Consider the following 20,644-nt stretch of genomic DNA (forward strand, 5'->3'; position numbering starts at 1 on the left):
GACAGACAGATTCTTAACCACTGCAACACCTGGGAAGCCCCAACAAAATACAAAACTATTTAAAAAGCTCATTGTTTTCAACCAGAGCTATAAGCAACAATCTTTGGGAAACGCTGATTAAACAGTCTAGAGAAAAATAAGCATCAAAACTGCATAGACTCATTCCTTACTATTTTTAGTTTTTAAATATAAATTTATTTATTTTAGTTAGAGGTTAATTACTTTACAATATTGTATTGGTTTTGCCATACATCAACATGAATCTGCCACGGGTGTACACGTGCTCCCCATGCTGAACCCCTCTCTCCTCCCTCCCCGTACCATCCTTCTGGGTCATTTTCATTTTTGTTGATAAGTTCAAATCTTGATTCCATGGAGACCCTAAAATTCTGAACTTTCATTTGAGAAACACTAAAAACACACATTTTTTGCTATTGAACAAATGAATGAAATGATTCTCTTCAAATTAGCCAACTATTGGTTATTATTAGGAAATTATAATCTTCAGAAAAGTATATGAAAACAATTTACCAAACACCACTATAGCATACTATTAAGTCTAGTCTTGAAATCAAGTTTCAACAAGCAGAATATATTCTTTACTCACCAAATTGAGGACAACACTCATTCTCCAATGAATTCAATAACCTTTCAAGGGAAAAAAAATAAGTAAAAAGGAAAATGTGAGTTCTTTTTTAGGAATGAGATCAAACGCATTTTGCAAATTAATGAGTGTAAAGTATGAGGAACACACCTGGTTACACTTGAAAGTTATCAAAATGTTCCATTTAGCATATTTCACTTTAAAATATCCACAGTATGTTTAGAACCCTCTAATTACTAAAAACAAGTTCAGAGTTTTTATGAGCTTGATGAGAGTATGTCAGACCAGGACATCAAAATGAACTTGGAAGTTTTTCTATTTTATTATTTATCATTTCTCCTCACACAATACTTTGCCTTGTAATGATAAATGATAGTTTCCAATTTGGGAGTTCCCCATTCTCTATGAAGAATATTTTAATTTATGCTTTTATTTATATAGTTTATAATATATGCAGATTATGATTCCAGATCACATGAATGGTCATCTTATGATCAGTTATTTCTATGCAATTTCAGTGGTCCCTATTGAATGTTTTCCTCATTCAGAAGGGAATTTTGTGGCTATTTTTAAACGATTTTTTAACTGAAAAATGTAATGCAAATGAAACAATATAACAAAAGTTCACTTCATATAAATTTTGCCAAGGTTTCTATACCCTTTTTATATTCACTTGGAGGTACTGTTCCTTTTGGTCACTTTTTGCCATTTCAAGATTTTTTTCCTGTTCTTTCAAGGACACATCTTAGTTATCAGCAACATTGTTTTAGCCAGTTTGCAGTCTTTTGTGAATGACATGTTGCTTGTGACATTATGGTTACCTTTTTGTACGCTATCTTCTTCAGATAATTTGTCTAAAGATTTCCTCTAAGTTCAAATTCTCTAGCAAGATACATGCTTGATACTGAAATTTTAAAAAAGGTGAATGTTCTAGAATTACCATATCCTACTTATTAGTAATCATTTTCCTTCATTTTAAAAATAGTTTTATCTTTCAAGGGTGTATCCAAAATAAACCATAGGGGCTTTTTTTTTTTTGGTCTGTTTTTTAAAAGGTAGTTTAAAAATGATCAAATTCTAAAAAAAAAAAAAGGTAGTTTAAGTGTCTTCTTATCTACAAGTCTTTCCATTCTTTTTTCTTCCAATGCAATTTATTTGCTAAACAAAAGGACTTTTTTTTTTCATGTTATTTGTTCTTGACTTGTTGCTGTTTTGTTCCATTATCAGATTTTGATGTTTATCCAGACAGTAGATTTAACACATTTCTCTGTTCTCTGTATTTCCTGTTAAATGCTAGTTTATGGGCTTGATCAGGTCAGGCTGCATTAAAAAAAAATTTTTTTTTGCAAGACTATTTCATTGGTGGTGCAGTCTTCTTACACCACGGAAGTAAACGCTATCTGCCAGGTTCTCTATGTATTGTTAATGATATTGGTGCCCAGTGACAAGATCAGTGTTTCTCAACAGTCTTTTTCACTGTGCCCCACCCCCAAAGCCTTACTGACATTATTTTCCTAATCATCCCCTCCCCCTGGGAAACTGTCTTTTGCCGAACTTGGAAAGCCAGTATGTCTTCAGATATTTTTTAGCCCCACACTCTTTTTCCTTTCCTTCTATGATTCTGATGACACAAATGCCAGGTCTTTTTTGTCATCCTTGTGTTCTGAGTTTGTTATTTTTTCTTCAACCATTTTTCTCCCTGTTTGAAGGCCGGATAATTTCTACTGAGGTACCCTCCAGTTCATTCTTCTCTCTTTCATCTCCATCCTGCCACTGGATCTTTGAAGACAGTTTTACATTTCGGTTATTTTATTTTTCAGTTATACAGTTTCCATTTGGGTCTTCTTTATAGCTTTTATTATGTTGTTTATACTTTAGATTATAACTTTTGTTTCAGGAGTTTTCATAATTGCTTGTTCAAGTATTTTTAAATAGCTGCTTAAAATCTTTTCAAGACAACTTCGACATTTGTGCCATCTCAGAGTTGCTGTGTTATTTTCACACAAAGTGAGATTTTCATGGTTCTTAATAAGCTGAATAACTGCAGATTGGATCCTGGACATTTTGTCTATAACATTATGAGCCCCTGGGTCTTATCTAAGTACCAAGGAGAATACTGATATTTTTGTTTTGGTAGGAATTTCAGTTGGTTAGGTTGAAGATGTAAGTTCCAAACCACATTCTTTGGGCTGTGGTTCCAATGTCACTTCAATCTGGAAAGTCTTGGCAGTGCTTTATTTTTACTTAGTTCTAGCAATCTTAATAATTCAATAGAGTACATATTATGATACTCATTTTCCAGGTAAAAAGATAGGTTTTAATTCAGTCTATTACTAGCTGTGTGATATTGGACAAGACACTCTTTGAGCCTTGATTTCCTCATCTGTAAAATGGGGTTGATAATCCCTAGATCACTGGATTGAGGACTGAGTAAAATAGCACATGTAGCATACCAAGCATACTGCAAACCTTAAAGAAACCTGGCTAGTATTCTCATTAAAGACAGAAATCAGCTTTGGTGAGGAAAAGTAATATATAATCAAATATATACATTTTAAATTACAGAAGATACCTTTTGGGAATTGTATACACTGTGTAACCACCACCCCAATCAAGATATTATAGAACATTTCCATTACAGCAGAAAGCTCCCACCAACCCCTTCTCAGTCAACCCTCTACCCATTATCAATCCGAGGCAACCACTGATCTGATTTCTACACAGTAGATAAGTTTTGTCTCTTCTAGAACTCTATAGTAACAAAATCATGCAGTCTATACATTTTCCATCAGGCTATTTTCACTCAGCACAGTATAGTTCAGGTTCATCCATATTAACAGTTTGTTCCTTTTTATTGTTGACTAGTATTCCACTGGGATACCCTAGTGGCTCAGTAGTAAAGAATCTGCCTGCAATACAGCTTCCCAGGTGACTCAGACGGTAAAGAATCTTCTTGCAATGCAAGAGACCCAGGTTTGATCCCTGGGTTGGGAAGATCCCCTGGAGAAGGGAATGGAAACCCATTCCTGTATTCTTGCCTAGAGAATTCCATGGACAAAGGAGCCTGGTGGGCTACAGTCCATGGGGTTGCAAAGAGTCGAACACAACTGAGCAACTAACACACACATGCAAGTATTCCATTATTTCATTGGGAGTTTTTCTATTATTGATTTAAAAGGTTCTTAGAAATTCCAAATTCAAGACCTTTGTTAGATAATGTATTGTGATTATCTTTTCATTTTCTAAATGATATCTTTCAAAGAACATGGAGTTTTAATTCTTATAAAGTTCAATTAATCTTTTCTCTTTTATTATTGTTTTTGTGACCTTTCTCAAAAAATTTGCTAACACCTAGGAGACAAAGATTTTCTTCTCTGTTTTCTTCTAGAAGTTGTATATCTCTATGTTTCCGTCTATGATCCATTTTGAATTTACAGTTTTGTGTATGATGTAAGTAGGGGTTGAGATTCTTTATCTTCCTATACTGATACCTGTTTTTTGGGGGGCACCATTTGTTGAAAAAAGAACTATCCTTTCTCATGGAATTATCTTGGTATCATAGTGAAAATCAACTGACCATATATAATATGTATAGGTTTATCCTTGGATGCTATTGTTTCATTTATCTATGTGTCTATCTCCATAGCAACACTCCATTTATTTTATTGCTTTAGCTTTATAATAAAGCTTGAAATAAGGTAGCATAAGTCCTCTAACTTTGTTCTTACAGAACTGTTTTGGCCATTGTAGATTCTTTGTATTTCCATATGAATTTTAGAATCAGCTTTAGAACATGATTACTGAGAGAAATGAAACTCATGGGGCCAGCATCACAATTGCCCAGGCTCCCTGTCTAGGGACAACTGATGGATTTGATTTCCTAGTCATTTGTTGAGGATTCCACGTCTATGTTCAGTTTTATATTTTTTAATGTCTTCATCTACTTTTGGTATCAGAGTAATGCTGTTCTTATAAAATGTGTTGGGAAGTGTTCTGTCCTATTTTATTTTCTGGAAGAGTTTATGGCGAACTGATAAAATTCTGACAATAATTAGAAGAATTTACCAGTGACATCATTTGAATATATAGTATCTTTTGTGGGAAGATTAACCTGGTAATGACACTTCAAAATGCAGATAAATTTTAAAATATAGACAGAGAACTATTCACATCATCTGTTCTTGTTGAGTGAGCTTTAATTTTTTTTCTTTCAGGGATTTGTCCATTTTATCTAAATTATCAAACTTATTGGCATAGGTTGTTATTAATAGTCTCTCATTAGCCTTTTAATGTCTATAGAATCTATAATGATGCCCCCTCTTTTATTCTTGATATCTGTAATTTATAGTGTCTTCTCTTTCTTCCTAGATAAATTTGCCTAAAGCTTTTAATTTTATTGTTCCTTTAAAAGAACCATCTTTTGATTTCATTGATTTTTTCCTACTGTTTTAAAGTTTTTCAACATGATTAGTTTTTACTCTATATTCTTTCCAACTGCTTGTTTTGAGTTTAATTTGTCCTACTTTTCCTAATTTTTTCAAGTGAACACTTAGATTCTTATTTTGAGACCTCCCTTGTTTTCTCATATAAGCATTTAATGGTAAGGAAATATCTCAAAGCACTGCTTTCATTGCATCTCATAAATTTGACATGTTTACATTTTAATTAAAAATATTTTCTAATTTCTCTTGTGACTTCTCTTGTGACTCACATTTTGTTTAGAAGCATGTAGTTTAATTTCCAATTACTTGGGTTTTTTTAAAATATCTTTTTGTTACTGATTTCTAGTTTAATTTCTTTGGGGGCAGAGAAAATATTTTGTCATGACTTTAATCATTTAAACTTTGTTGAGGTTGTTTTATGGTCCATTTTGGTGAATATTCCATGTGCACTTAAAAAGAAGACATGTGTCCTAGTTATTGGGTGGAATGTTCTAGAAATGTCAAATAGGTTAAATATATTGATAGAATTTTCATTCAGGTTTTCTATATCAATAGATCCCACTCTGTTGAAACCACCTTTGTAAATTCCAAAAGTATTAATGCCAGTATCCCACCTTAAAGACTAAAATTTTAATAAGGGTGGGATGTATCATTTGATAACTCTTGCTCTTTGAAGTCATTAGGAGATTTCCACATGACTCTAATGTGAAGGTAAGCTTCAGACCTGGATCTGTATCCTTATAGATTTTCTGTACATTTGTTTTACAAATTACAGAGAGCGAAGCCATGAACTTTCCAACTACTGTTGTGGGCTAGTTTCTTATTTCAGTTCTATCCGTTTTTCCTTCAGTGCCATTTTGTAGCTGTTAGGATTTGTATCTTTTTAATGAACTGATCCCTTTATCTTGTTTTAATATCAATCTCCCTGGTACTAGTGAAGGTAAACATTAAAAAAAAATCTTTCTGACCACTAAGTTTTCCTCTTCTGTGAGTTGCCTGTTTATGTTATTTGAATATATTTTTTATCTTTGTTGAGATTCTTTATATTTTCAGAACTTTATTCTTTCAGTCTGTGGCTTGCTTTTAACTTTATTTAAAATGTCTTCTTGTCTGTGTATAAAACAATCAAAATTTAAAATCTTTCCTAACGAATGGTACTGTTTTGTCTGGTTTAACAAATTCCTCCTTACAGTGATGTCATAAAGATACCTGTTTTTTCCTAAAAGTTCAGAATACATATTTACTTCACACTGCATATTTATCTCATTTGTAATTCAATTTTATTTGTGGTGTGAAATCAGGATCTAACCTCATATTTTTATATGAATAGCCAGTTTAACTAAAACCACCATAATCTATCTTTTCTATAGGATATTAACAAAGTTATTGTGCCAATTTTACTATGAAGAAGAGGAAACAATAGTTTTTCCCACAACTTCACTAACATTTCTTCCTTACCAAACACCTTTATTGGATACCAACTTCCAGCTACAGGCAGTTGCCTTTCTAACTTTATGTCTGTCCTTGTGTTAATACTGCACTTTAAAAAGTTGCTTTTAAAATAGAATTTCAATATGATCTAGCAAGTCCACTTGTTATATACTCAAGAGAACTGAAAGTAGAGTATCAAAGAGATATTTGCATATATTGCATTCAAAGCAGCATTCATAATAGCTAAAAGTTATAAACAACTCAAGTGTCCACTGAAGGATGAATGGATAAAATGTGGTATACACATACAGTGAACTAATATTCAACCTTAAAGAAGAAATTCTAATACAACATGGATAACCTTTGAGGATGTTATGCTAAGCAAAATAGGTTAGTCACAAAAGACAAATACTGTATGATTCCACTTAAATAAGGTGCCTAAAATAGTCAATTGATAGAGACAGAAAGAGTGATGCTAGGGGCTAGCAGTAGAGGTGAAGTGGGGAGTTGTTGTTTAATGGGCACAGAGTCTCAGTTTTGAAAGATGAACAAAGTTCTGGGAATTGGTTGCACAATGAGAATATACTTAGCACTACTGAACTGTACACTTTAAAACAGTTATTTACATGGTAAATCTTTTATGTATGTTTTACCCTATTTAAAACCAAAAGAAAAAACACCCCCCAAACCTGTTCATCTAGGGGGGTAAAAATCTGCTTTTAATAGTTCTCATAGTCTTCGGTGTTCTGCAGTTTCACCATGATGTATCCAGGTATGGAATTCCTGCTCAAGAATAAGTGTTCTTGAATCTAACTCAACTAGTCCATAACCTGGAAAAATTCTTAGTTATTATTCTTTGAATGCTGCCCACACCCATCCTCTCTAGCCTCTCATTTTGACACTATTAGACTTACGTTGAACCTTTCTTATTTCCCATTTACTTAGTTCCTGCACTGAAGTCTAGTAAATTTTCCTCATGGTGTCCATCTTAGTTCCAGTGGAAGGTATAGTTCTCCAACACTGAATGGAAAATTTTTTTTTATATATTCCTTAAAGGAAATAAGGCTCAAGGTCAGCAAACTGTGCTAGAAGTAAAAAGTTAAGAAACCAAGTAGATGTAAGGCTCACCTCTACAACTCAGGAGAAAGTGTCAACGCCAAAACAATAACAAATGTTAAAAACAAGCAGGATATGGTTTTTAGTCTATGGGAACTCAAACAGAATTTGTATCCTACTGTTGTGTGAAAATTGTATAAATCATTATGTTTAATTGGTTCATAGTGCTTCTCAGGCCTACTATATCCTTCTATTTTTCTGTCTATTCATTGTTAACTTTTGAGAGTTTGATATTGAAACTCCAACCAAAAATTTTAATTCATCTACTTAAAAAATCATTGTAATATATAGTGGAACTATATATTACTTTGTTCTGTATTTTCCCAGTGTCCTGTAAATGTGTTATCATACTTTCATTCATAACTTAAGAAAAATAAAAAATTAAACAATAAACACATTTGAATTGGAAAAACAATAACGACAAAACAGGATGCTGCTTTGTGTCAGGTGCTGGGTATGTGTGATTGGTATCAAGTCGGTAACATTACATCCCAAAGGCTCGCACACAGCATTTCATACTTTGTCTATGACCTTGAGCAGGACATTAGTTTACTCTTAAGCTTCTTTCTGTGGGTTGCTGGGAGGATCAAATATTATAAAGTGAGCAAAAGTGCTCTATACCAAAGTAGTATTAAGGTATTTTCTCAATTCTAAAATATTATTAAGTGGTCGGGCGCACTAATGGATTTTAAATGGGGGAAGATACGAAGATGACTTATCCATTAGAGTTACACTTAAAGAGCTTTCAGATTTGGAAAATTAAAAATATGGCAAAGTCTGCTTTTAGAATTGAAAACCACCGTACTTTCTCTGCTATTATGTCCAGACATGCCCTTGTCTTAAATTTGAAGGATTTCTCTCTCTGGCGCAGAGTTCAGTTTTACCGACCTCATTCCTGACAGCTGTCAGAATTTACCACAGATTTCTTGACCCCATTTTCAGGGACCTGCTGAGACTTGAGAAGCTACCTCTATCGGACAGGCTTTCACACGCTTACCTTAGCTAATGTACTGTCATTGGCTGTTGCTCTTCCCGGACCCGCCTACAACGATCTCAACTCTGATTGGATACCACTGTCCTGTCCTTTTGTTATGGCAAAAGGTGGATCTGAGGCTTTGGGATAGGACGATTGGGGCGTCGGGAAGCTAATGCGCAGGCGTGTTTTCTTGAGTGGTGATTGGCTGGCAACAGGGCAGGCAGGGGCGGGACTCCTGGCTCGGCGCACGCTCTGTGGGCGGAAAGGGTGGGGCTGCCGGTGCCAGTTGGTCCAAGTGTTCAGGCCTGAGGCGTCTTACCGAGCCCTCCCCCTGCCGGCGCCTCAGAAGGCAGGTGAGGGTTGTCGTGGACCTCGAAGGGCCCGGCTTCGGCGGCTGGAATTGCGGCCTCTATACTGCTGAGGGCCTGGAGGGCGGGGTGGGCTGGACGCTGGCCGGCGCATCGGGGACCGGGGAAGAGCGCCTAGGCATTTGATGGGCGGCTGAGGCCTGGCTCCCCGGAGAACTCCTGCGCAACCTCTCTTTCTCATCCTCTCAGTACTGGGCCCAGAGGTTCCTTTGTGGAGGGTCGCCGGCGGTCCTTCGCGCGGGCTTGCTGTCGCCTTGTCCCCGCCGCTCCGGAGTCTAAGGACTCTGTCCAGCCCTGAAATGGGACTGTGGGAGGGAGTGTTCGGGTGGGATGGGACCTGGCTCGCCTGGACCTGCTGAGAACTCGGAGATGGGGGGAAAGGACGCCCAGGCGGGGAGGGAGGCAAGAGAGCGGTAAAACCAGGATTGGCGGCATCTTGTTAGGCTCTGAAAGTAGCTCTCGGTTTAGTTTCTCAATGACCATCTTTCTCAAGGTCTTCATGGACACATCTAGGGGAGTTAGGATTGGAGGAGAAACAAGGGACATCCCTGAAAGACAGGGTTTTGTTGTTTAATGTATCGATTCTGGTACTATGACGTAATAATATTAAGGACAGATGCTGTGTTTCCAACGCTGAATCTGTACCTGAGATAAAGCTATGCTTCTATATTCTGTGCCTGTACTCATTCATTGATTAAAGCCAGCATAGCTAGCCACTCTGGGGATCCCGTTTATGAGCAAATCCTTGTTTGGGCAATCAATCCCTTAATTTTGAAGAATTTAAAATTGGATTTATTTAACCAGAACAAGTCAGAATTTGAAGGTACCTGAAAAAACTTTGATAGTCGATGCAACTTGAAGGGTATGGAACTTACATTTAGGTTTTTAGATAGCAGAAATAGCAAGAAAATTTGACATTAAGGGTTGTAAAATGTTTTGCAAATTTAGATTAAGGCCATGTTAAAGTGCCTTCTGTTGTGTAATATAGGGATTTATAGTTAGATCTGAGTTCAAATTCTTGATACAGACTTTGGCTGTAAAATCTAAGAAAAATACGTAGCCTTTCTGAGATTGTGTCCACATTTATAAATTGCCATGTCCTGTTGATTTGATGAACTAATAATATGTGTAAAACATTTAGTATATTAAAGCACAGTGACTTTTAGTAGTCTTGCTGCTGCTGCTGCTAAGTCACTTCAGTCGTGTTCGACTTTGTGCGACCCCGTAGACGGCAGCCCACTAGGCTCCCCCGTCCCTGGGATTCTCCAGGCAAGAATACTGGAGTAGGTTGCCATTTCCTTCTCCAGTGCATGAAAGTGAAAAGTGAAAGTGAAGTCGCTCAGTCGTGTCTGACTCTTAGCGACCCCATGGACTGCAGCCCACCAGGCTCCTCCGTCCATGGGATTTTCCAGGCAAGAGTACTGGAGTGGGTTGCCACTGCCTTCTCCATTTCGTAGTCTTACTAGTTCATTAATAAATGGATCATAGATGATGACAATCAGTTTTAGATGTAGAAAAGTGAGTGGTTGTGGATATCAGAGAAAAGTCTCAAAAGCTCAGGTCTCAGATGCGAGCATACCAGTGGTGATGTGGGAAAAACTAGACTGGGACGTTGACTATATGTAGCCTTGGCTCTGTGTAACTACTACTATGATCGTGGGTACGCCATTATCATCTTGGCCCTGGCTTATTTGTGAAAATCAGATTTAGATTGTAGATTTTTTTTCTAAAATTCTTTTTGTGACTTGTATTAGAGCTAAAAGGCAGAGACGATACAGTTCAGTTCAGTCGCTCAGTCACGTCCGACTCTTTGTGACCCCATGGACTGCAGCACGTCAGGCCTCCCTGTCCCATCCCCAGCTCCCAGAGCTTGCTCAAACTCATGTCCATCAAGTCGGTGATGCCATCCAACTGTCTCATCCTCTGTTGTCCCCTTCTCCTCCTGCCTTCAATCTTTCCCAACATCAGGGTCTTTTCAAATGAGTCAGTTCTACACATCAAGTGGCCAAGTATTGGAGTTTCAGCTTCAGCATCAGTCCTTCCAATGAACATTCAGGACTGATTTCCTTTAGGATGGACTGGTTGGATCTCCTTGCAGTCCAAGGGACTCTCAAGAGTCTTCTTCAACACCACAGTTCAAAAGCATCAATTCTTTGGCGCTCAGCTTTAGCGTCTGCCTGCAATGTGGGAGACCCAGGTTCGACTCCTGGGTTGGGAAGATCCCCTGGAGAAGGAAATGGCAATCCACTCCAGCACTCTTGCCTGGAAAATCCCATGGACGGAGGAGCCTGATAGGCTGCAGTCCATGAGGTCGCAAAGAGTAGGACACGACTGAGCGACTTCACTGTGACTTTTCACTTTGTTTATAGTCCAGCTCTCACATCCATACATGACCACTGGAAAAACCATAGCTTTGACTAGACGAACCTTTGTTGGCAATGTCTCTGCTTTTAATAGCTGTCTAGGTTGGTCATAACTTTTCTTCCAAGAAGCAAGCATCCTTTAATTTCATGGCTGCAGTCACCATCTGCAATGATTTTTGGAGCCAAAATAAAGTCTGTCACTGTTTCCCCATCTATTTGCCATGAAGTGATAGAACTGGATGCCATGATCTTAGTTTTCTGAATGTTGAGTTTTAAGCCAACTTTTTCAGTCTCCTCTTTCACTTTCATCAAGAGGCTCTTTAGTTCTTCACTTTCTGTCATAAGAGTGGTGTCATCTGCATATCTGAGGTTATTGATATTTCTCCTGGCAATCTTGATTCCAGCTTGTGCTTCATCCAGCCCAGGGTTTCTCATGATGTATTCTGCATATAAGTTAAATAAGCAGGGTGACAATATACAGCCTTGAGGTACTCCTTTCCCTATTTGGAACCAGTCTGTTGTTCCCTGTCCAGTGCTGTTGCTTCCTGACTTGCATACGGATTTCTCAAGAGGCAGGTCAGGTGGTCTGGTATTCCCATCTCTTTAAGAATTTCCCAGAGTTTGTTGTGGTCCACACAGTTAAAGGCTTTGGCATAGTCAATAAAGCAGATGTAGATGTTTTTCTGGAACTCTCTTGCTTTTTCCATGATCCAGCAGATATTGGCAATTTGATCTCTGGTTCCTCTGCCTTTTCTAAATTCAGCTTGACCATCTGGAAGTTCATGGTTCACATACTGTTGAAGCCTGGCTTGGAGAATTTTGAGCATTACTTTACTAGTGTGTGAGATGAGTGCAATTGTGCAATAGTTTGAATATTCTTTGGCATTGCCTTTCTTTGGGATTGGAATGAAAACTGACCTTTTCCAGTCCTGTGGCCACTGCTGAGTTTCCCAAATTTGCTGACATACTCAGTGCAGCACTTTCATGGCATCATCTTTTAGGATTTGAAATAGCTCAACTGGAATTCCATCACCTCCACTATCTTTGTTCATAGTGATGCTTCCTAAGGCCTACTTGACTTCACATTCCAGGATGTCTGGCTCTAGGTGATTGATCATACTATCGTGATTATCTGGGTCGTGAAGATCTTTTTTGTACAGGTCTTCTGTGTATTCTTGCCACCTCTTCTTAATATCTTCTGCTTCTGTTAGGTCCCTGCCATTTCTGTCCTTTATTGTGCCCATCTTTGCATTAAGTGTTCCCTTGGTATCTCTCATTTTTTTGAAGAGATCTCTGCTGCTACTGCTGCTGCTAAGTCGCTTCAGTCGTGTCTGACTCTGTGTGACCCCATAGACAGCAGCCCACCAGGCTCCCCTGTCCCTGGGATTCTCCAGGCAAGAACACTGGAGTGGGTTGCCATTTCCTTCTCCAAAGAGATCTCTGGACTTTCCCATTCTATTGTTTTCCTCTACTTCTTTGCATTGATGGCTGAGGAAGGCTTTCTTATCTCTCCTTACTGTTCTTTGGAACTCTGCATTCAAATGGATATGTCTTTCCTTTTCTCCTTTGCCTTTCACTTCTATTCACAGCCATTTGTAAGGCTTCCTTAGACAACCATTTTGCATTCCTTTTCCTTGGGGATGGTCTTGCTCCCTGCCTCCTGTACAATATCACGAACCTCCGTCCATAGTTCTCCAGGCACTCTATCAGATCGAATCCCTGGAATCTATTTATCACTTCTGCTGTATAATCGTAAGGGATTTGATTTAGGTCATACCTGAATGTCTAGTGGTTTTCCATACTTTCTTCAGTTTAAGTCTGAATTTGGCAATAAGGAGTTCATGATCTGAGCCACAGTCAGCTCCCAGTCTTGTTTTTGCTGACTATATGGAGCTTCTCCATCTTTGGCTGCAAAGGAATATAATCAGTCTGATTTTGATATTGACCATCTCGTGATGTCCATGTATAGAGTCTTCTCTTGTGTTGTTGGAAGAGGGTGTTTGCTATGACCAGTGCGTGCTCTTGGCAAAACTCTGTTGGTTTTTGCCTTGCTTCATTCTGTCCTCCAAGGCCAAATTTGCCTGTTATTCCAGGTATTTCTTGACTTCCTACTTTTGCATTCCAGTCCCCTATAATGAAAAGGACAATAGCTAACATTAATGAGTATTGTTGCAGTTACATTATATATTGGGCTCCCCAGGTGGCTCCAAATATAATGTGACTGCAACAATACTCACATTAAATATATCAACTCATGAAATTCTCACAACAAAACTGTGAGGTACATACTGTTTTTACCCTCGTTTTACAGATGAAGAACCTGAGACTGAGATGTTTACCTAAGGTTCCAGATCTTATAAGTAGGAGAGGTGGGAATTGAATCCAAATGTGGGCTTCCCTGGTGGCTCAGAGGTTAAAGCATCTTCCTCCAATGCGGGAGACCCGGGTTCGATCCCTGGGTTGGGAAGAGCCCCTGGAAAAGGAAATGGTAACCCACCCCAGTATTCTAGCCTGGAGAATCCCATGGATGGAGAAGCCTGGTAGGCTACAGTCCACGGGGTCACAAAGAGCTGGACACGACTGAGCAACTTCACTATCACTATAATCTAAATCCAGCAGGGACTTATAGGGCAGAAGGAGAAGAGGGCGTTAGAGGATGAGATGGCTGGATGGCATCACCAATGCAATGGCCATGAACTTGGGCACACTTGGGGAGATGGTGAGGAACAGGGAGGCCTGGCATGCTGTAGTCCATGGGCTCACAGAGTCTGTAACACTACTGGGTGACTGAACAACAGTAACTGTCTAAGTCCACGCTCTTAATCACTGTGCTAACTGCCTCTTTAGCTTACCAGGTGGCACTAATGGTAAAGAACCCATGTGCCAATGCAGAAGGCACAAGAGATGTGTGTTTGATCCATGGGTCAGATCCCCTGGAGGAGGGCTTGGCACTCCACTCCCATATTCTTGCCTGGAGAATCCCGTGGACAGAGGAGCCTGGTGGGCTATAGTCCATAGGGTTGCAGAGTCAGATACGACTGAAGGGACTTAGCACTCACGCAAATTGCTTCTTATGAAGAGGATGTTATGGTCCTGTTGGCCGTGCCAGAAAGAAAGTAGAGGTGTATTTGGTAAGATGATAGCCTTTGGTCACAGCTGACTGTGTGGGTATGGAAAATGGCTCTATACTAATATTTGCCACGTTTCTAGACCCTCGTTCTCTCCATACTTCTGCTCCCTGGACTTAATTATCAAAATAATTCTAGATTCTCTTCTACTGACCAAGGTTAGGTAAAGATAGGCACCAAAATTTACTGTGACTTTTGAAAAAGTTTTATGAGATCTGACCTCAGCTTAGGTCAGAATTGAGGAATCCCAGACAATTGTATCCATTGTGGAAAGCTAAGGTACATTTTCGATGAACAGACCAGCCTTAGCACCTCATGTTTATTTCGGTGTTCCCACACTTGAGATACTTTGGTGTGGAGTCTCTTTTCATGTCAGATTTGGATTTATGTGTACGAGCAGGAGTTGAAAATGAACTATTTTAAGAGCACACTTGACATAGAATTGGATTGATATGATAGTAACTATCAGATCAGATCAGTCGCTCAGTTGTCTCCGACTCTTTGCGACCCCATGAATCGCAGCACGCCAGGCCTCCCTGTAATTTTATGGTTAAAAAGGTCAGTTTTGTGTCGAGTGCATATTATGACATACTACTGTGCTAATTTAGGCATTGCAAAGTTTGAGGATTGGTCCTATTTTGAAGGAAATAAAATCCATGGCTGAAATACTTTGCTATGAAGAGCTCAACAAATCTTTTGATCCCATATATACAGTAAATCTGTTTATTACTCTAAATTTCATGATAGACTTGGAATATATACTAGTAGTGTTTTGAGACCCATCTATTTGATGACATCACAGTAAGAAAAATGGGCTACTTGTCTTTTTGTTGTTGTCATGTAGAGACAGCTGGTAGTGCTCTGGTCGGCTTTATTAAAGGGGAATGCTGTTTTGCACAGGGATGCTATGTATAGTTGGGCAGGTTTTGCATTGTTCAGCCCTCAGGGCAGTCTTACATGGACTGTGCTGTGAGTAGTGCTCTCCTGGGTTATGTGATACATTCTGTAGCACTGTCCTCATGCCCTGATTTTGTGCTCTTCTTCCTCCCCAATCTTGATGTGCTTCTCTGAGAATAATTTTTTCTTTAATAAATCCCCTCCACCCCATTTTATGCCTTATTAAATTTTTTCAAAGTCAAGCTGTTGATGAGCCATGCATAGATTTTTCGATTGTTTGGGTTATATGTGGCCAGAATTTCAGAAACGGGCTTCTTTTCCTTACCTACTACATTAATCGGTCTGGAACACTTTGCTTTTATGGAAGACTTTTTTGGTTTTAGTATTAGATGAAAAGAGAGGCAAAAGAAGTATAACCCATCCCTATACTAGATCTGACTTTAAAATCGAGTGCATTGATTTTGTGTTTATCTGTTGCTTTGACTTGTGTATTATCTCTTTTCAGCTGTCATGAAAATCCTATTTCAGGTGTATTTTTAAAAAGACTGAATATTAGATATTTGGAGCATTTAATATACAGGTTTCTCCCTACTCTCTGAAAGGAGACCATTCCTACCTCTTCGAAGCTGAAATGGCATAAAGTGATGAAGCAGTTGTCTTAGGACACACCTTGCTAACAGATGCACAAAAGAGGGAGAAAGGACAGATGCTCACAGACACAGTTCAGAGCTACGGCAGCTTGATGCTGAGATGCTGAGTGTAGTTCTCGGGGCAGGAGCGCCCACAGTGAGGGCTGTTTCTAACACCCTGTTGCTAAACAAACACTGAAGGCTTTTTTTGCTTTTTGCCTTTTTTCATGAAAGCGAAAACCCTCGCAGATTTTTTTTGTTTAGCAAAACCAGGTCCTAACGTAGGTCTCTTATACAAGTGCACTGGCATTAAGTAAAACTTAAAACCTGGAGATACCTGTATTATGTAACAGGGGAAATAGCCAAGTTGATGGCTGTTGCTGCTGAGTAGTCCCAAAGTCACTTACTTTTGCTTTTGACTGTTAGCTCTGTCGTCCCTCCCAGACAAGTAGTTGAAGTGGTATGAAAGTGCTCTTCTCTTGGGCAAGGGCCGAATCAAGTTTTCACTGCTAACACCCTTCCTCTTCAATTATGAAGACACTTTGATTAAATGGAGAGGAGTAATTTGTACGGTCTTCAAATACTATAAAGGATTGAATAACTTACAGAATTTTTGAGAAAAATTTTTGTGATCAGTCTATTTGGATATATGTATCAGCAGACGTGTGTGTGTGTGTGTGTACACACATTTTTGTTCAGTTGACCCTTCAACAACAGGGGGATCAGGGGTGCTGACCCTCTGCACAATTGAAAATCCACATACAACTTTATAGTCAACCCTTCGTATATCCACTTCCACATCTGCAGATTGAATCAACTGCAGGTCGAGTAGTTCTGTAATAGTGTTTATTGAAAAACATCTGAGTGTAAGTGGACCTGCATGGTTCAAAACCTTGGTGAAGGGTCATCTGTGTGTGTGTGTGCGCATCTATACCCATCTATATGTCTTACCTAAAACTTTCTCTGAAGTACAGAGAACCAGAGAATTAAAACCATGTGTAAAAGATGTGCGGGAGAACAGCCCTAATGCTGGCTACGTGGGAAGACTTGGGGTAGTTTTATCAAACATTATTTTTATTCCATTTGTATTTAGTTAATTCTTTAATAATGCTATGTGTAAAGGAGGTTTAATATCTTTTTTGGACTGAGTGATATCTATGTTTCTTTTTCTTATTGCAGACCATTCATCAAGAATTTTGTATCCAAGGTGCAGAAGTTTGTTACCGAAGATGATGAATGCTGACATGGATGGTATGTTCTTTGTTTTCCTTTTTATATGTTTTGTGGCAGACACATTGCTTTATTAAGCAATGTAAAGAGCAGAGAAGCAGTATTTAGAAGGAAGGCTTGATCTTAGCCAGTTGTACTTATTTATAATCCTATCTAGTTCTAGAAAGAATTTAAGGCAGCTTCCATTCTTTAACTGTAAGATGTTGGTAAAGCACTTTACCTTCACTTTGGTGTTGTCATCTGTGATGTAGGATCCATCTTATTTTACAGGGCTTTTGTGTAAGTCAAGGAAGATAATAAATGTAAAACATTTTGCAGATCTTTTATGTGCTATATTACACAAATGGTAGTTAATAATAGTAAATCTGAACCTTTTCATTACAGCAGTTGATGCTGAAAATCAGGTGGAACTGGAGGAAAAAACACGACTTATTAATCAAGTATTGGAACTCCAACACACACTTGAAGGTTAGCTTGCATTTTGCAGTTTTCTTGACTAACATCCAGGTATTGAAATTGCAAGCATTTATGTTGCTAATTTTGTTACTGTGCCCAGTTTTAAAATGTATAAACTTCAAAGTTTACTTCAGTGGTTTGTTTATCCTGCCTGTAGCTTTGACTGGTGATTTTAAAAAACAGTTCTGTCTCAATAAGGAAGTCAAATAGTGTTCTTGTGCTTCCCTCTTTAAGGTCTAACATAATAGGAGCACCCCTTTTAAGTCCCTGAATGGTATTATTAAGTCCACTTTAATAAAGTTTAAATGAAAGTAAAAACAGTGTATTAGCCACAGAGATTATAAGGGAACTTACCTGAGTCTTTTCATTTTCTAAATGTCTTCTATAAAGTCAATTGCACCACCAAAATATCTTTTGGTTTTGGATGAATTTACGAGGTGGTGGTTTTTTAAAATCAGGTTGAGCAGATCATGTCACTCCAGTGGCTTCCCTTCTCATGGGTAATGAAAACCAAGTCCCTTTCTGGAAGTCTCTTATTTCCCTTTTACCTCTCAGAGTCCTGTGGCACTCTTGACTCAATCATCCTACCTTAGACACTCCAGCCTCCTCGCTTCTCCTCAGGGTCTTAGCAGGTGCTGTTTCCCTGTGTTGGACTCACCCTTAGTCATTTGCATATCTGTGTGACTTGTTCCCTCACTTCCTTTAGGTCTCTGGTGAAATTTCCTTAATCAGAACAGCTGTCCTTGGCTACACTATAGAAGGACCACTTCCCTTTGCTTCCTGTGATCCTTATCCTTCTTGCTTTTTCTCCAGAGCCCCCTAAATGCACCTGTGCTCACACGCACACCACAGTGTCAACTCTGTAAGGGCAGGGCCTTTTTGTTACTATCGCTACTGGAAAAGTGCTTGTCTACTAGAAGGCGCTGAGTAACTCAGCTGCTGAGTGACTGAACAGATGTAGTATCTCTTCATCGTCAAGGCCTGCTCTTTTGAATTTCTTGCTAATGCAAAAATACAAAATGATGAATTGCTTGGAAACTGACGGCCTATATCCAGTATGTAAATTTAGTTATGTTCACCTACTACATTTTTTTAAACACTTCTACTTAAGAATTACAGTTTTATGATGCTAAGATATGAACCAAACTTCACATTTTAAAAACAGTATTTTAAAAAAATAGCCATTTTAAGAATTAACTACTTAACAAAAATGCTGTTTGCAAAGTATAACATTTAACCTAATGTGAAATCTCTTTTTAGGAATTTGGCTCTTGATTTGTACTCAGCTTACTTTGTTTACATAACTTCTAAAGTAGTCTTAATTTAAAAACAGAAAATTCAAGGACTGTGGTATTTAAGAGTAAATCTTAATAAGCAGTATGTAATATGGAGTCATTGTCATCACTTTATTGATATTTCACTTTTTAATTTTTGATATAGATCTGTCTGCAAGAGTAGATGCAGTTAAGGAAGAAAATCTGAAGCTAAAATCAGAAAACCAAGTTCTCGGACAATATATAGAAAACCTCATGTCAGCTTCTAGTGTTTTTCAAACAACTGACACAAAAAGCAAAAGAAAATAAGGGATTGATATCTCTTACGTCTTACGGAATTGCTGCTGATCTTTTTTTTTCTTTAAAACTTGGATAGATTCCAAAAGTTACAGTACTTTTGTTTGTGGCTTCACTGAGTATTTATGAAGATAATGTCAGATCTAGGCAAAATTAAGAGCATAACAGAAGACTTCCATGAGTTTGTGTATGATGTTAGTCTATGAAAATGTGCAAATGTAGAGACTTTATAATTAGAAATGCATATATTTATGAAACTTGAAAATGAATGTTTTATCAAGTTTGTTTTGCTTTATAGGGTTAGCATTGTCTTATATTATAGGCATAGAGATACAAGCAAGTAACTACCGTGTTGTGAAAAAGTAACCAAAATCATGTACTAAATGCACAGCTTTATTTACCCTGTCTACCATCGTGTGCCTCTCTTCCATTTGCTTTCCTCCTGTTTTTCCTTCCCCTAGGGAAAAAATTGGTTTCACGTTTGTAAAAAGTAATTTCAGTAGCTAATCATCTAGGAGAGTAGCCTGAACTCTAACTGTTGAAACTTAACCAAAATAAGATACTTTCTCAGTTAGGGCTTATTTATTATGTTTAGTAGTAGTAAGGATAGTAGGTTTCTCTTACATTAATTGAAAATGGAGGCTATAAAAATGAAGATTTTTCTTTGAATTATGGTATGGGGAAGATTTGTTATTAAAAACTTCCTTTGCACAAAATAACCCACTTGGTATCTGAAAAGATGAGTTCTGGTTGTGTGTGTGTGTTTGAAATAGAAAATTTTGAGGAAAAATAGAAATAGGGTGGGAAAAGTACTTCGTAAGTACCTGTAACCAACTCCACATGTTTCTACTCCAGATTTATGTTCTCTCTGGCACAGATTGCATTTTGGAAGGAACATTTTAAAAAATGGATTGTTTGGCTAACCTTACGTAAACCACACCTGGAAGAGAATAGAGTTTGGTCTCAGGTTTATTTGTAGTACCAGCAGATCAATTTTGCAAAGTCCATTAAGAGTGGATTAGTATCAGAGTCATGAATAAGATGGGAGAGTTTTACATGTAAACTAATTGATGCTTTCTCAGTATTTTATCACTTCTCCCAGAAGTTTCTGCAAACCCAACTACTGGTTTGCAGAATTTTAGTTACTTAACCGTTTTTTAAAATTTAGTTTAGTAGGTTCCATTTGGTAAGGAAATCAGTAGTTAATTAAAATGTTAAATAGGAAAAGAAATCCACTAATATAGTTTATAGTTATTAAATTTAGGCTAATCATGGAATAATCTTATGTTTGTATTGGTGTAAGATTTGATGACTTTAGCTGTATGAATATATAATAGTCATACTGCAAACATTTTGCATCTCTTTGTGACCTAATTTTCAAACATTTAAAATTGTGTTGCAGTTACGCTTTGCTGTTTAATAAAAAGCTGTTT

At 37.9% G+C, this 20,644-nt stretch overlaps 1 protein-coding gene across 6 annotated transcripts in view; it reads left to right on the forward strand.

Moving 5' to 3' along the window:
- Nucleotides 1-20,644, forward strand: part of SCOC (short coiled-coil protein) — a 39,459-nt gene extending 18,815 nt beyond the window's left edge. For 2 of the 6 annotated variants that reach the window (XM_070386561.1, XM_070386564.1), the window contains 3 exons: nt 17,134-17,205; nt 17,569-17,652; nt 19,081-20,644. In XM_070386561.1, the coding sequence (XP_070242662.1) occupies nt 17,134-17,205; nt 17,569-17,652; nt 19,081-19,223 (299 nt within the window). In that variant the 3' untranslated portion in view covers nt 19,224-20,644. Of the gene's footprint in view, nt 1-8,741; nt 8,923-17,133; nt 17,206-17,568; nt 17,653-19,080 lie in introns of those variants that run through there. The other 4 variants (XM_005895817.3, XM_005895818.3, XM_070386563.1 and 1 more) reach the window with 4 other exon arrangements.

The sequence above is a fragment of the Bos mutus genome, chromosome 17 (assembly GCF_027580195.1).
Source record: "Bos mutus isolate GX-2022 chromosome 17, NWIPB_WYAK_1.1, whole genome shotgun sequence".
NCBI lineage: Eukaryota > Metazoa > Chordata > Mammalia > Artiodactyla > Bovidae > Bos > Bos mutus.